At 46.2% G+C, this 16,315-nt stretch overlaps 2 protein-coding genes and 1 pseudogene across 2 annotated transcripts; 2 read left to right on the forward strand and 1 right to left on the reverse strand.

The window, feature by feature from the left end:
* LOC100517852 lies at positions 365–1,561 on the reverse strand (annotated as a pseudogene).
* LOC100517304 (keratin-associated protein 4-8) lies at positions 5,572–6,850 on the forward strand. The gene has a single exon (XM_003131445.3). It carries the CDS (start codon positions 5,932–5,934, stop codon positions 6,442–6,444), a length of 513 nt encoding a protein of 170 aa, XP_003131493.1. The 5' UTR covers positions 5,572–5,931; the 3' UTR covers positions 6,445–6,850.
* Positions 11,601–12,534, forward strand: LOC100523463 (keratin-associated protein 4-8). Its single transcript, XM_013980979.2, has 2 exons — positions 11,601–12,109; positions 12,275–12,534. Exon 1 carries the CDS (start codon positions 11,648–11,650, stop codon positions 12,068–12,070), a length of 423 nt encoding a protein of 140 aa, XP_013836433.1. The 5' UTR covers positions 11,601–11,647; the 3' UTR covers positions 12,071–12,109; positions 12,275–12,534.

A 16,315-nucleotide genomic window follows, 5' to 3' on the forward strand; every position in this document is an offset into this window, starting at 1 on the left:
TGCTGTATATTAGATCCCAGATATAGGTGGTATCATGTGGTATTTGTCTTTCTCCTTCTGACTTATTTCACTTAGTTTGAGAGGCTTTAGTTCCATCCATGTTGCTGCAAATGGCATGATTTTATGACTCTATTCATGGATGTTTTATCGCCTCAGGTTAACTCTCCCCCCGCCCCCCGCCACCCAAGGACTAGAAAGTGATGTGTTAACTTGCCTACTTTCCAGACAAAACTAGACAGGGATCCATGTCCTTTAGCATTTATGGGAAGTTGACTAATCTATGCTGTTTGGCAGGGGTAGGCAAAATACAATTACTCAGGACCCAAATGTAAAATCTTTAAAAGAAGAAAGAGTAACAATCACATTCCCTTTTCAGTGCTAGGAGAGACGTTTATTTTCATACATGGAAATACCAATACATAAGCAAAAGTTGTGCAGATAATACCCAGGAAGACTTCGAGGGCTGCTGTGCCAGGGGGTGAAAACCTGTGGCCCCACCAGTGATGGAGCCAGATTCCTGAAGCAGGAAGGATGGATTCCTGAAGACAAGGGGAGGAGTGTAGGGGGAGTTTAATTTCCGAGGAGGTTCTGAATGAGTTCCCTGAGAAGGGAGGGAGTTTGGACGGAAGTAAGAACGTGTGCTCAGTGGGGCTGGGGTCTGCTCTGGAGACCCAGGAGATCAATTCTCGCGAGCAGGCCGCATTTAAAGAGGAGAATCAGCATCTTTGGGGAGGGAGGAGATGAGGAAGCAGTGTGTCCAAAGGAGAGATTCAGCAGCAGGAGGAGGCACAGCACGTGGGGCGGGGGCAGGTGGAGATGACACAGATGGGGCGGTAGCAAGTGGTGTGGCAGGAGACCCGGCCACAGACGGGGCGCAGGCAGCAGCAGGGGTGGCAGCAGCTGGAGCCACAGGGGCTGGAGCCACAGCAGGAGGGCTGGCAGCACTGGGGCCTGCAGCAGCTAGAGATGCAGCAGCGGGGCTGAGAGCAGGAGGGCTGGCAGCACGAGGACTGGCAGCACGGGGGCCTGCAGCAGCTAGAGATGCAGCAGCGGGGCGGAGCAGGTGGGCTGGCAGCACACAGACTGGCAGCATTGGGGCCTGCAGCCGCTGGAGATGCAGCATCTGGGGCGGCAGCAGGTGGACACACCGCAGCTGGGGCGGCAGCAGGTGGTCCTGCAGCAGGTGGTCTGGCAGCAGCTGGGGCTGCAGCAGGTCTCCTGGCAGAGGTCTTGGCCACAGCCCTGGTCAGAGCAGACGGAGCCACAACACGAGCTGACCATGGTGTCCGAGGGTGGAGGTTGGGGGTGCGTTTCCAGGGCAGTGAGCTTCTCGAGTTTGGGAGGCTCCCTGGCCCTTAGCCCCCTTTATACCCTGCTGAAGGGCTGCTCGGATTATGTCATCATTTCCTTGTTATTATTTATCCTACTAGAAAAATTAATCACGTAATCACCCAGTGGTGTGCTTCTGGTTAAGTATCCAAGATGGAGACAGTAACCATTTCCTTTCCCCGGTGCGCCCCCGTCTCCCACGGAAAGCCTCGTCACATTTCCTCCTTGGTGGTGTCACCTTTGTCCCTGGTGGGAAAAGCACTTGTCACATGACTCTGACATTGTATCTGGGACTGTCATGGTCCCTCCGCCCCCTGCCCCCTGAATATCGTGGAGACTAGTTCTGAGGCTGCTCGTATATCTTTTATTGTCAGGGACGAGGGGAACGTGCGAGAGGCTGGAGAGGAATTAGAAAGAAAGACACACTTGGGGGGAGGGCGTCCCACCTGCCACGAGGATGCCTGTGGGCCTGTGGGGCATCTTGCTTGGGCGGGGAGAAGGCTGGACCCCAGGGAAGGTCCCAACTCCATGTCTGATCTTATTCCACTGCCTCAGGCTGAGGCGCTGAGTGATTGATGACTCACGGCATCTATTTATTTTACTTTTATTGTATTGTGTTGTGTTGTCCTTTGACTAAGTCAGAAATGTTTGTTTTTATTTGTTATCCAAGTGTAGTGGATTTACCATGTTGTGCCTATTTCTGCTGTGCCACTTAGTGACCCAGTCATGCATATACACTCATTCTTTTTCTCATACTATCTTCCGCCGAGTCCTATCCCAAGAGATTGGATATAATACAGTAGGACCTCACGGCTTAGCTATTTTAAATGTAATAGTTGGCATCCATTAACCCCAAACTCCCAGGCTGTCGCTCTTCCCCCCCCCCCCCGGGCAACCACCGGTCTGTTCGCTCTGACTCACTACTTTTCAATAGTGAAAAACACATTTTTGCTCTATGTCTTCCAGGACAGGCATGTCGAGTGGGAAGTTTTGCTTTCTCTTTAAGTCATCAACCTTATACAAGGGATATTTATTACAGAAGCACTCATTATATGCAAACCATATTTAGAGTGATTACGCCTTCCATAATATGTATCCAAGGCATTTTGTGGGTATCAAGAGAACCTAAGAGACAAACCGTCATCTTTTTCCTGTAGATATTTGAATAAGACACATGCATAGGAAAGAGTTTGGCAACAGTGAAAAGAATGACAATTATTTAGATGCAAGAACTAAAATCAGGAGTTCTCGTCATGGTGCAGAGCAAACAAATCTGCCTGGGAGCCAGAAGGACGCAGGTTTGATCCCTGGCCTCACCCAGGGGGTTAAGGATCTGGCGTTGCCAAGAGCTGAAGTGGAGGTCGCAGATGTGGCTCGGATCCCGTGTGGCTGTGGCTGTGACGGAGGCCAGCAGCTGTAGCTCCAAGTCAATCCATAGCCTGGGAACCTCCAGATGCCTCAGGTGCGGCCCTAAAAAAGAAAAAAAAAAAAAAAAGAACTGAAATCACAATATGGAGTGTGTGGGTATGTTCTATACACCTTCAGGAAAAGGTGAGGAAATAAAAACACTTATCGGTTGTAAATTATTCACTCTGTACTGGGCATACAGAGTGAATATCTTCTTATATTTGTTTTTAATCTTGAAGGTGACATATAAAGTAGTGTGTATTTATGCTACTCCTTTAAGCAGTGGGCAAAAGAAGCATAGAGAACTTAAGAGGAAAAAAAAAAGCTGTGCAGAATTAAACAGAAAGTGAGAGTGTCTTAGTCTTAGGACACCTGAGGAAAGGTAAAGAGTAAAATCTGCAAGCCTTTGCTGAAGTTGCTTCATCTTCCCGAACTGTTTCTCCTTTCTTCTCATCTCTGCAAACTCCTATTCCTCTGTCAAAACCCCAACTTCCCCCTTATGCTCCCCCCTCAATAATAACTTGCCACATACAGACCTAATTCTTCCCTGCATCGGGCTCCTAATTTCGCACCCTCTCCTCTACCACAGCTGTTTTCTGCTGTCATTCCTTCAGCTGCAAAGCAGATGCTTTGAAAGTATAAGCTATGACACTGAATTTGGTCACCATGGTGTTCAGCTCGGGGCTGAGACAGGCATCTTAGTGACACGTGTTTGTTGAGTGAAGGAAGGCATTTGGACAGCATAGGGACATGTAATCATCCTTTAAAAATGTATGTCTTCGCACTGATGGAGAAAAGAGAGAAACATTCCAAACGAAGGCATCACGGCTACAAATGAGGAAAACCACGAGATGTACATGACACCTTCGTGACACCCGATAAAACCCTTTTCTGGAAGTGAAGAGTCTATCTTTAGAATGAGACTTGTTTACCGGTAACCATGGACACCGATGCCTCTATTAACATAGAAATAAGATGGGAAGGACATAACTCCCCCCCCAATGGTGACGCTGGGTCTCCTTCAGCTCTAGACTGCCCAGTGTTGCCCTTGCTGCTAGAAATAAACGTCATTAGCAGTTGAAATTTCATTCAGGGCAATTGCTAAGTACCGTATCTATTAAGACGAATCAGACACTGTCTGATCTCATGGGTGCAGATAAAAGAATTGGAAATAAAGATGCAAATCAATTATCACGTGTGATACCCTACATCACAGGCATATCTTGGAGCATAAGGGAGGGAAGGATTCATTTTAAATGTGGCAGATGTCAAGAAAAATATTAGAGATGAGTTGGGATCTGGACTGGATGTTTAAGTATGAGCAAGAATTTGATGAGATGACAAAGGGAGAAATCCTATTTACACAAATGAAAGTATTAATCTATATACCCTCTTTGAACATCCCGCAGGAAAACCACCTTCCCTGTTGACTGTGTGACTTCAATCTCTCTGAGCCTTAATTACCTCATGTCTGAAGAATTAAGAAAATTGTATCTGCCTCACAGAGTCCTTGCCCAATGTAAACAAGATAACAATTATAGAAGACTCGGAAAATTCCTAACAGACAGCAGGCACTCCAAAATAGTAGCTATTAGTCTTGTATTTCTTTAGAGGCTTGTGAATTTAAATACATAATTGTTATTTTGTTTACTAATCACTCAACCCTCTAAATTTTTACCAAACTTTTGTTTGTGTGTCTTATTTGCTTTACTTAAGTGCCTCTGGGACAGAAATTAAACCTTAACCCCTTAATCTCTCATTTATATCAAGGGAAAAAAAACTCAACTCTATCTTGCAGAGATAATGCCTCAGAGTATAAGAATATATTTCCATAACACTTCAATTATAGATATCATTGGGTATGCTGACCTACCAAAACATAGATAAAATATACTCACTTACCATATGTTATCTTTGAAGAACACGTCCACAATAATTTAATAATTTTATGAAGGACTCATCCATCAGGCACATATGTTTTTTACTACTTAAAAGTGGTGAATCACTGCACTAGAACACTTTGAGTATGAATAGATTCAAGAAGGAGAAAAGAGGAATTCCCGTCGTGGCTCAGTGGTTAACGAATCCGACTAGGAACCGTGAGGTTGAGGGTTCAATCCCTGGCCTGGCTCAGTGGGTTAAGGACCCGGCGTTGCCGTGAGCTGTGGTGTAGGTCGCAGACACAGCTCGGATCCCGAGTTGCTGAGGCTCTGGCGTCGAAGGCCAGTGGCTACGGCTCCGATTCGACCCCTAGCCTGGGAACCTCCATATGCTGTGGAAGCGGCCTAAGAAATGGCAAAAAAGACAAAAAAAAAAAAAAAAAAAAAAAAGGGAAAAAGAAGAAAAGAAGAAGGAAAACAGATAGGAAGTCTGTCGGGATCTTTGCACTTCACTGACTCTCCAGGAAATACAGAGAAATTGGAGCGTTCTTCGCTATAACGAATGATTCCTTCCCTCCAACCCAGTTCTGGCTCCAAGATGGGTCTTTTATGCATTTTCCTATCAGCAGTTCATGTGACTTAACCCCTTTGACAGCAGAGAAGACTTAGTCCTCTTAAAATCCACTCTCGAGAGTTCCCATTGTGGCTCAGTTGTAAGGAACCTGACTAGCATCCTTGAGGGCGCAGGTTTGATCCCTGGCCTTCCTCAGTGGGTTAAAGATCTGGCGTTGCCATGAGCTGTGGGGTAGCTCAGGATCTGGCATTGCTATGGCCAGCAGCTACTGCTCTGGTTCGACCTCTAGGCTGGGAACTTCTATAAGCTGCAGGTGTAGCCCTAAAGAGTCAAAATAAATAAAATAAAATAAAAGTAAAATCCACTCTCAGTGTATTATCCTGGAGTTAAGTACATGAAGAAGTTAATACCTGTGAAATCCAGTGAAACAAAGTCCTGTAATGGGTCTTCTTTAGAAGACCCATCAGATAAGGAAGAAATAGGAGAGTTAATTCACATAATAAACAGGAAAAGGAAATATGCCTTATCTATATTTAGGACTATTTACCAGATACACACAATTATCTAATTTACTGAAATGAATTAGTCTTCTATTAAGATGAAAAACAACAAAAAGAAGGGTCCTGCACCTGGTCAAAGGAGCCCTCAGTAGGGTATAAAAGGGACAGAGGACAAGGGGAGATCACACTCAAGAAGCTCACTGCCCTGGAAACCCACCCCCAACCTCCACCCTCGGACACCATGGTCAGCTCGTGTTGTGGCTCCGTCTGCTCTGACCAGGGCTGTGGCCAAGACCTCTGCCAGGAGACCTGCTGCAGCCCCAGCTGCTGCCAGACCACCTGCTGCAGGACCACCTGCTGCCGCCCCAGCTGCGGTGTGTCCACCTGCTGCCGCCCCAGATGCTGCATCTCCAGCGGCTGCAGGCCCCAATGCTGCCAGTCTGTGTGCTGCCAGCCCACCTGCTGCCGCCCCAGATGCTGCATCTCTAGCTGCTGCAGGCCCCCGTGCTGCCAGTCCTCGTGCTGCCAGCCCTCCTGCTCTCAGCCCCGCTGCTGCATCTCTAGCTGCTGCAGGCCCCAGTGCTGCCAGCCCTCCTGCTGTGGCTCCAGCCCCTGTGGCTCCAGCTGCTGCCACCCCTGCTGCTGCCTGCGCCCCGTCTGTGGCCGGGTCTCCTGCCACACCACTTGCTACCGCCCCATCTGTGTCATCTCCACCTGCCCCCGCCCCACGTGCTGTGCCTCCTCCTGCTGCTGAATCTCTCCTTTGGACACACTGCTTCCTCATCTCCTCCCTCCCCAAAGATGCTGATTCTCCTCTTTAAATGCGGCCTGCTCGCGAGAATTGATCTCCTGGGTCTCCAGAGCAGACCCCAGCCCCACTGAGCACACGTTCTTACTTCCGTCCAAACTCCCTCCCTTCTCAGGGAACTCATTCAGAACCTCCTCGGAAATTAAACTCCCCCTACACTCCTCCCCTTGTCTTCAGGAATCCATCCTTCCTGCTTCAGGAATCTGGCTCCATCACTGGTGGGGCCACAGGTTTTCACCCCCTGGCACAGCAGCCCTCGAAGTCTTCCTGGGTATTATCTGCACAACTTTTGCTTATGTATTGGTATTTCCATGTATGAAAATAAACGTCTCTCCTAGCACTGAAAAGGGAATGTGATTGTTACTCTTTCTTCTTTTAAAGATTTTACATTTGGGTCCTGAGTAATTGTATTTTGCCTACCCCTGCCAAACAGCATAGATTAGTCAACTTCCCATAAATGCTAAAGGACATGGATCCCTGTCTAGTTTTGTCTGGAAAGTAGGCAAGTTAACACATCACTTTCTAGTCCTTGGGTCGGGGCGGGGCGGGGGGGAGAGTTAACCTGAGGCGATAAAACATCCATGAATAGAGTCATAAAATCATGCCATTTGCAGCAACATGGATGGAACTAGAGCCTCTCAAACTAAGGGAAATAAGTCAGAAAGAGAAAGACAAATACCACATGATACCACCTATATCTGGGATCTAATATACAGCACAGATAAACCTTTCTGCGGAAAGAAACTCATGGACTTGGGGAAGAGACTTGCAGTCGCCAAGGGGGAGGGAGTGGGATGGACTGGGACTCTGGGGTTAATAGAAGTAAACTCTTGCATTTGGACTGGATAAGCGATAAGACTCTGATGAACAGCACTGAACTACATCTAGTCACTTACGACGGAGCATGGTCATGTGAGAAAAAGAATGCGTATGCGTATGTGTGACTGGGTCACCTTGCTGTACAGTAGAAAATGGACAGAGCACTGTAAACCGGCTCTGCCGGAAAAAATAAAAATCATTAAATAAAAAATTTTTAAAGAGACAGAAATAGAGTAAGAGGAGAAAAGTTTTGGAAAGATCGAACACAATGCATGATCTTTTAAAACCCCAGCTTTCGGGGCATGTATTTTATGTTATCTCATCTTATTTTATTTCATTTTATTATATTTTTTCACCTATGAAAGGCGCCAATAGAGAGTTCAGCCCAGTCTCTGCAGGTTCTACTTCGAGTCACACGCAATGACTCCTTTGTCCTCATACACAGTTGTTCTGCTTTATTCTGATGGTGAGAACTCCAGCAGAGGGTTGAGTCTGCCTTCCAGAGGGGCCGCCTGCACTGCCGGGCAGGGGGTGTAACTGAATGAGGCAGATCTGCTGAAAGCGCCCAGGGGTTGCCAGAGCTGGACTTTGTGTCCGAGGCCATGCCCCCTTTCGGGGGCCCTGCTGAGACGTCCCCTGACCCTCCGTGGAAGCTTGATCTCTCCCTGTGTCCAGGTCAGCTCTGCAGCACCCAGGCCATATCATCAAAAGTCCACCCAGGCTCCAGATGGGGTTTCAGCTGACCAAGCCAGCGGGAAGCGGACCCCAGCAGGGATGGGGTCCCCAGCACAAAGATAACCTAAGGACCTGTCCACCCCAACAGAAGCAGAATCAAAGGGACTGTTGCAGTTTTGCAGGAGGACCCAAATCCTCCCTCTCTGTTTCCCAAGCTCCCTTCCCCCTTAAGACTACGTGACCCAACACACAGATGACTCAACACGCAGACCCCTGCCTGTGAAAAATGCCCTTGCCCTACTGGCGGGGAGCCTGAGTTCTCTCTGCTCCGTGCTCCCGGGCACTCTGTTGGTCGATAAACCTGCTTGCCATCTCACGGCTCCAGTCTCTGTCCCCTTCGACTCGGCTGCCCTAAGACTAAGCACATGAGAAATCTGTGGATTGTCTAAGTCTGCCTTGTGTTTCATTTCACTCACTGTTAACGCGCGTGCTCAGTGGATTCTAAGGGATCTTCTAGGCAGGCAGAAGAGCATGGTGCCAGCTGCCTCCAGCCTCAGGCATGTCCTCAGGTTCGTCCCCCAACAGCCCACAGCGGTAACCCCCTCCTTAACACCAACATTTGGGCTTCCCTTTCTCTCCTGCCTTATCTTCCCTTTTCCTCACTTGTGCTTCCCGGATCTTGCAGCCACCGCGCCTCTGTCTCAGGTTCTGCTTTGGGTGGAATTCAAGCAAAGTCAGTAGATGTTCAGCAGATCCTATTGGCTGATTGGCTTTCAACAGGTAATGATGTTTATTTCTAGCAGCAAGGGCAACACTGGGCAGTCTAGAGCTGAAGGAGACCCAGTGTCACCACTGGGGGGGGGGGGGTTAATGTCCTTCCTATCTTATTTCTGTGTTAATAGAGGCATCGGTGTCCATGGTTACCGGTAAACAAGTCTCATTCTAAAGATAGACTCTTGGAGTTCCCGTCGTGGCGCAGAGGTTGACGAATCCGACTAGGAACCATGGGGTTGCGGGTTCGGTCCCTGCCCTTGCTCAGTGGGTTGACGATCCGGCGTTGCCGTGAGCTGTGGTGTGGGTTGCAGGCGCGGCTCGGATCCCGAGTTGCTGTGGCTCTGGCGTAGGCCGGTGGCTGCAGCTCCGGTTGGACCCCTGGCCTGGGAACCTCCATGTGCCGCGGGAGCGGCCCGGGAAATAGCAACAACAACAACAACAACAACAACAAAAAAGACAAAAGACAAAAAAAAAAAAAAAAAAAAAAAAAAAAAAAAAAAAAATAAAGATAGACTCTTCACTTCCAGAAAAGGGTGTCATGTACATCTTGTGGTTTTCCTCATTTGTAGCCGTGATGCCTTCGTTTGGAATGTTTCTCTCTTTTCTCCATCAGTGCGAAGACATACATTTTTAAAGGATGATTACATGTCCCTATGCTGTCAAAATGCCTTCCTTCACTCAACAAACATGTGTCACTAAGATGCCTGTCTCAGCCCCGAGCTGAACACCATGGTAACCAAATTCAGTGTCATAGCTTATACTTTCAAAGCGTCTGCTTTGCAGCTGAAGGAGTGACAGCAGAAAACAGCTGTGGTAGAGGAGAGGGTCTGAAATTAGGAGCCCGATGCAGGGAAGAATTAGGTCTGTATGGGGCAAGTTATTATTGAGGGGGGAAGCATGGAGGGGAAAGTTGGGGTTTTGACAGAGGAATAGGAGTTTGCAGAGATGAGAAGAAAGGAGAAACAGTGCGGGAAGATGAAGCAACTTCAGCAAAGGCTTGCAGATTTTACTCTTTACCTTTCCTCAGGTGTCCTAAGACTAAGACACTCTCACTTTCTGTTTAATTCTGCACAGCTTTTTTTTTTTTTCCTCTTAAGTTCTCTGTGCTTCTTTTGCCCACTGCTTAAAGGAGTAGCATAAATACACACTACTTTATATGTCACCTTCAAGATTAAAAAGAAATATAAGATACTCAGCATAATAAATATAAGATATTCACTCTGTATGCCCAGTACAGAGTGAATAATTTACAACCGATAAGTGTTTTTATTTCCTCACCTTTTCCTGAAGGTGTATAGAACATACCCACACACTCCATATTGTGATTTCAGTTCTTTTTTTTTTTTTTTTTTTGCTTTTTTAGGGCCGCACCTGAGGCATCTGGAGGTTCCCAGGCTACGGATTGACTTGGAGCTGCAGCTGCTGGCCTCCGTCACAGCCACAGCCACACGGGATCCGAGCCACATCTGCGACCTCCACTTCAGCTCTTGGCAACGCCAGATCCTTAACCCCCTGAGTGAGGCCAGGGATCAAACCTGCGTCCTTCTGGCTCCCAGGCAGATTTGTTTGCTCTGCGCCATGACGAGAACTCCTGATTTTAGTTCTTGCATCCAAATAATTGTCATTCTTTTCACTGTTGCCAAACTCTTTCCTATGCATGTGTCTTATTCAAATATCTACAGGAAAAAGATGACGGTTTGTCTCTTAGGTTCTCTTGATACCCACAAAATGCCTTGGATACATATTATGGAAGGCGTAATCACTCTAAATATGGTTTGCATATAATGAGTGCTTCTGTAATAAATATCCCTTGTATAAGGTTGATGACTTAAAGAGAAAGCAAAACTTCCCACTCGACATGCCTGTCCTGGAAGACATAGAGCAAAAATGTGTTTTTCACTATTGAAAAGTAGTGAGTCAGAGCGAACAGACCGGTGGTTGCCCGGGGGGGGGGGGAAAGAGCGACAGCCTGGGAGTTTGGGGTTAATGGATGCCAACTATTACATTTAAAATAGCTAAGCCGTGAGGTCCTACTGTATTATATCCAATCTCTTGGGATAGGACTCGGCGGAAGATAGTATGAGAAAAAGAATGAGTGTATATGCATGACTGGGTCACTAAGTGGCACAGCAGAAATAGGCACAACATGGTAAATCCACTACACTTGGATAACAAATAAAAACAAACATTTCTGACTTAGTCAAAGGACAACACAACACAATACAATAAAAGTAAAATAAATAGATGCCGTGAGTCATCAATCACTCAGCGCCTCAGCCTGAGGCAGTGGAATAAGATCAGACATGGAGTTGGGACCTTCCCTGGGGTCCAGCCTTCTCCCCGCCCAAGCAAGATGCCCCACAGGCCCACAGGCATCCTCGTGGCAGGTGGGACGCCCTCCCCCCAAGTGTGTCTTTCTTTCTAATTCCTCTCCAGCCTCTCGCACGTTCCCCTCGTCCCTGACAATAAAAGATATACGAGCAGCCTCAGAACTAGTCTCCACGATATTCAGGGGGCAGGGGGCGGAGGGACCATGACAGTCCCAGATACAATGTCAGAGTCATGTGACAAGTGCTTTTCCCACCAGGGACAAAGGTGACACCACCAAGGAGGAAATGTGACGAGGCTTTCCGTGGGAGACGGGGGCGCACCGGGGAAAGGAAATGGTTACTGTCTCCATCTTGGATACTTAACCAGAAGCACACCACTGGGTGATTACGTGATTAATTTTTCTAGTAGGATAAATAATAACAAGGAAATGATGACATAACCCAAGCAGCCCTTCAGCAGGGTATAAAGGGGGCTATGGGCCAGGGAGCTTCCCAAACTCAAGAAGCTCACTGCCCTGGAAACGCACCCCCAACCTCCACCCTCGGACACCATGGTCAGCTCGTGTTGTGGCTCCGTCTGCTCTGACCAGGGCTGTGGCCAAGACCTCTGCCAGGAGACCTGCTGCAGCCCCAGCTGCTGCCAGACCACCTGCTGCAGGACCACCTGCTGCCGCCCCAGCTGCGGTGTGTCCACCTGCTGCAGGCCTCAATGCTGCCAGTCTGTGTGCTGCCAGCCCACCTGCTGCCGCCCCAGATGCTGCATCTCTAGCTGCTGCAGGCCCCTGTGCTGCCAGTCCTCATGCTGCCAGCCCTCCTGCTGTGGCTCCAGCCCCTGTGGCTCCAGCTGCTGCCACCCCTGCTGCTGCCTGCGCCCCGTCTGTGGCCGGGTCTCCTGCCACACCACTTGCTATCGCCCCATCTGTGTCATCTCCACCTGCCCCCGCCCCACGTGCTGTGCCTCCTCCTGCTGCTGATGCCCTGTGACCCCTGTCTCTGTTTACTTCTGTCGCCAAGTGTGTAGACCCTCCTTTTGTGCTGACCCTTAGTTCACATGGAGTCTGATTGACTCATTCAATTATTTGGGCCCCATGAGTATAAGGAGTCCACCACGGTCCCACTGACCCTGTGAGCACAATCTGGTTCATGTTAAACTCTCTCTTGCCATCTCTTCCTTTCAGTATCGGCACCAACTAGGAATTAACTGGCAATCCAACAGGTAAGAAATAATCCCCACCCTCTATATCTCTCCTTTCTCACTCTGGGGGGCTAGATTGTCCTGCCAACAAGTTGACTAAATCGTCAGCAGCCCCTGGGTGGCACTGACTCATCCGTCATCCTCAGACCCAGGCTCCACTTATACCATGTATTTCCTCCTAGAGGGACTTTCTTATGTTTTGTTGCTTCTCTGCTTTCTAATAAACTTTTCTGCATATAAGAATTCATTGGCATTGTTTCCTATTATTTTCATGATCATGATTTGCACTTAACCACGTGACTTGCTTTGGCCAATGGGATGTCAGAGGACATGACTCCAGCAAAGACTTGAAATGGGTTTGCGTGACTGGGATTGCTCCCCTGTTTGTCTTTTTTTTTTTTTTTTTTTTTTAAGAGTATAGTTGATTTACAGGGTTGTGCCAATTTCTGCTGTACCTCATAGTGAAACAGTCATGCATATGTGTACATATTTATATATATATGAACACACATATATACACACATTTATATATATATGAACATATATATATACACACACATTGTTTTTCTTATCTTAGCTCCCATCATGTTCTACCCCAAGACATTAGACAAGGTTCCCTGTGCTGTAGAGTAAGTCCTCATCAGTAATCCATTCTAAACAGAATAGTCTGCATCTACCAACCCCAAACGCCCCGTCCATCCCACTTCCTCCCCCTTGGCAACCACAAGTCTGTTCCGCATGTCTGTGAGTCTCTTTCCGTTTTGTAGATAGGATCACGGGTGCCCTTTTTAGAATCCACATATATGATATAATATGGTATTTGTCTTTCTCTTTCTGAAAGACATACTTTCTCTCACTTAGTATGAGAACCTCTAGTTGCATCCCTGTTGCTGCAAATGCCATTGTTTTTGTCCTCTTTATGGCTGAGTAGTATTCCATTGTATATAGGTCTTCTTAATCCATTCATCGGCTGATGAACATTTAGGTTGTTCCTGGGCATATATCCAGACACAGTTTCCATTCAAAAAGATAGCTGCACCCCTATGTTCATTGCAGCGTTAGTCACAGTAGCCAAGATGTGGAAAGATCCCCCCTGTTCCTGAGCAGTCAAAAGTAGAGGTGTCAGCTAAAATACAAGATGTCTTGTTAAACTGGAATTTCAGATAAACAGTAAATAGTTTTTATGTAACTACCCCCAAGCATACTTAGATATACTTACACTACAAAATTATTTGTTGTTTATTTGCAATTCAAATTTAACTGAGGGATGTGTGTTTTGTTTGCTAAATCATCTGGCAACTCTAATTCCGAAGAAAGTCCAAAAACTAACCTGCAGCCAGAAGCCAAGGCCAGCTTTCAACAGACAAACCCAACTGGCCCGTAGACAACTGACCAAGAAATAAAATGCTTGTTGTTGTATGTTATGAGAGTTTGTGGTTACTTTTCATGCAGCCATAGCTGACTAATTCGACCACAGCTGCAATGAGAAACTAGCGAATACACCCGTTCCTATGAAAAGATTAAAAGATAGTTTTCCACAAAGAAAATAAAAATTGGGGAGCTCCCAAGTGTTTGTTTAGGGGTTGAGTTTATTTCATCAAACTTTCTAGAGGATCTAAATAATAATCTATAGGTTGGTAGATAAAATTAAGCTCTTATGGATAATAAAAAGGGCATTTATTCCCCTTACATTGAAGGAAAATCCCACTGGATTTTATAAGCATATTTTTTACAACACAGGCTTAGGGGTCAGGCATGCTTGGGTTGAGTCCAAACTCCTGTTATTCAAGAGATGTGTAAGTTTGGGCAAGTTACTTAAACTCTCTAATTTTCAATTCTTCATCTACAAAGTAGAAATAATAATACCCAACTCAGGTGGCTGTTATGATGATTGATAAGATCGGCAAAAAGGAATTCTCTTGTGGCAGAGTGGGTTAAGAATCCAGCACGTGGAGTTTCCGTCGTGGCATGGTGGTTTACGAATCCAACTAGGAACCAGGATTGCGAGTTCAATCCCTGGCCTGGCTCAGTGGGTTAAGGATCTGGCGTTGCCGTGAGCTGTGGTGTAGGTTGCAGACGCGGCTGTTGCTGTGGCGGCTATAGCTCCGATTCGACCCCTAGCCTGGGAACCTCCATATGCCGTGGGAGCGGCCCACGAAATGGCAAAACGACCAAAAAAAAAAAAAAAAAAGAATCCAGCACGGTCACCGCAGTGACTCCAGTCGCTGTCGTGGTGCATGTCCAAAAAATTTAATTCATAAATAAGATACGTAACGATACCGATTACAGTCCCTGGAACATACTTAGTGCTTGATAAATATTAAAGTTCTTACATATTGAGAAGAAAAGCAGGAACTGATATCCAGCTCTGGCAAAGAAACAAACACACCATCCAGAGGGAACTGTTATAAACTGTCCTTAGAGGAAAATGGATCTAAGCTTCCAGGAAGAGCCTGGTTAAGAAAGCAAATCTGAGTCCACGTAAAACTGTGATACATTTAGTTGAAAGCAGCGTGGGGCCAAAAATGTCCACAGAATCTTAATCATAAATAAAAGCTATTTGTAAACAAATCAGAAAATATTATCGTCACATCAAATAAAAAGCTGATGTTGCCTAGAACATTGTATGGAATTCTAGCCACATTCTCTCAGAGAACTATTTCACTTCTACAGTAGAAATTAACTAATAATATAAAAGGAGCCAAGAGGGAATCTTGGCATAAGGACTATAGAGAATGAACTATATGAATTACTGTATAGAATAATTCATATGCATGGTCTCTTCCATAGCCCTGTTGAAGCTAAAACTAATACCCCCATGACAACCACAAAAAGCTTCTCTCTCCATTGAGGCTTGAGGAAGGTAATGGTAGGACAAATGATGTTTGGTGTTTGGTTTGGGGGGGTTTTTTGACCCTTCATTCATCTCTATTCTTTTTTAATTTAATTTTTAATTTTGTATTGGAGTATGGCTTTGCAACGATGTACAATGTTGTGTTAGTTTCAGGTGTATAGCAAAGCGATCGGTTATGCATGTACATATATCCATTCTTTCTCAGATTCTTTTCCCCTATAGGTTATTACAGAATATTGAGAAGAGTTTCCCGCACTGTATGGTGGGTCCTTGTTGACTATCTGTTTTATTTTATTTTATTATTTTATTTTTATTTTAGTATAGTTGGTTTACAACATTGTGCCAACTTTGCCGTATGACCCAGTCTTACATCCATATATATATTCCTTTTCTTATATTATTTTCCATGATGGTCTATCCCAAGAGACTGGATACAGTTCCCTGTGCTATAGCAGGACCTCATTGCTTAAAAGGATGTTTTAAAAGTATTTTATTAGTGATTGGCAAGCTCTCGGCCCCTCTTTTTTCATTTGGTAGTATGTGGTTGACTGGCCAGGATTTTTTTTTTTTTAATTCAAAGGAAAAGGTAAATTGACTTCATACATGAGAAGTAAATTTATGGGAACTCATCATAAAGCATAAGGTGTAGGCTGAAGGTACAAGTAAAAAAAACAATAAAGGAAATTAGCCAAGTGTATAACTCACAGTGCCACCATGCGTTATCAAGGGAAACCAAACTATACTTTAAGATTGCTTGGTTCCCGCCGTGGTGCAGCGGAAACGAATTCGACCAGGAACAATGAGGTTGAGGGTTCGATCCCTGACCTTGCTCAGTGGGTTAAGGATCTGGCGTTGACGTGAGCTGTGGTGGAGGCTGCAGCTGTGGCTCTGATTAGACCCCTAGCTACATATGGGACCCTCCATATGCCATGGGTGCAGCCCTAAAAAGCAAAAAAAAAAAAAGATTGACTCTTGGGGAAAAAAGCAGCACCCCAACTCCAACAGATCAACCTCAATGGATGCTCTGTGCTGGTGCACGGGTCTGACCCAGCATGCAACCCCGGAGGCCCTTTTGGCTTATCTGTCACTGGGGTAAGACAGCTCCTAATTCCCTTCCAGTATCACTTTTAGTGATGCTACTTGAGATAGTACTGTATCTTAATAAAACTG

The sequence above is a fragment of the Sus scrofa genome, chromosome 12 (assembly GCF_000003025.6).
Source record: "Sus scrofa isolate TJ Tabasco breed Duroc chromosome 12, Sscrofa11.1, whole genome shotgun sequence".
Taxonomy (NCBI): domain Eukaryota; kingdom Metazoa; phylum Chordata; class Mammalia; order Artiodactyla; family Suidae; genus Sus; species Sus scrofa.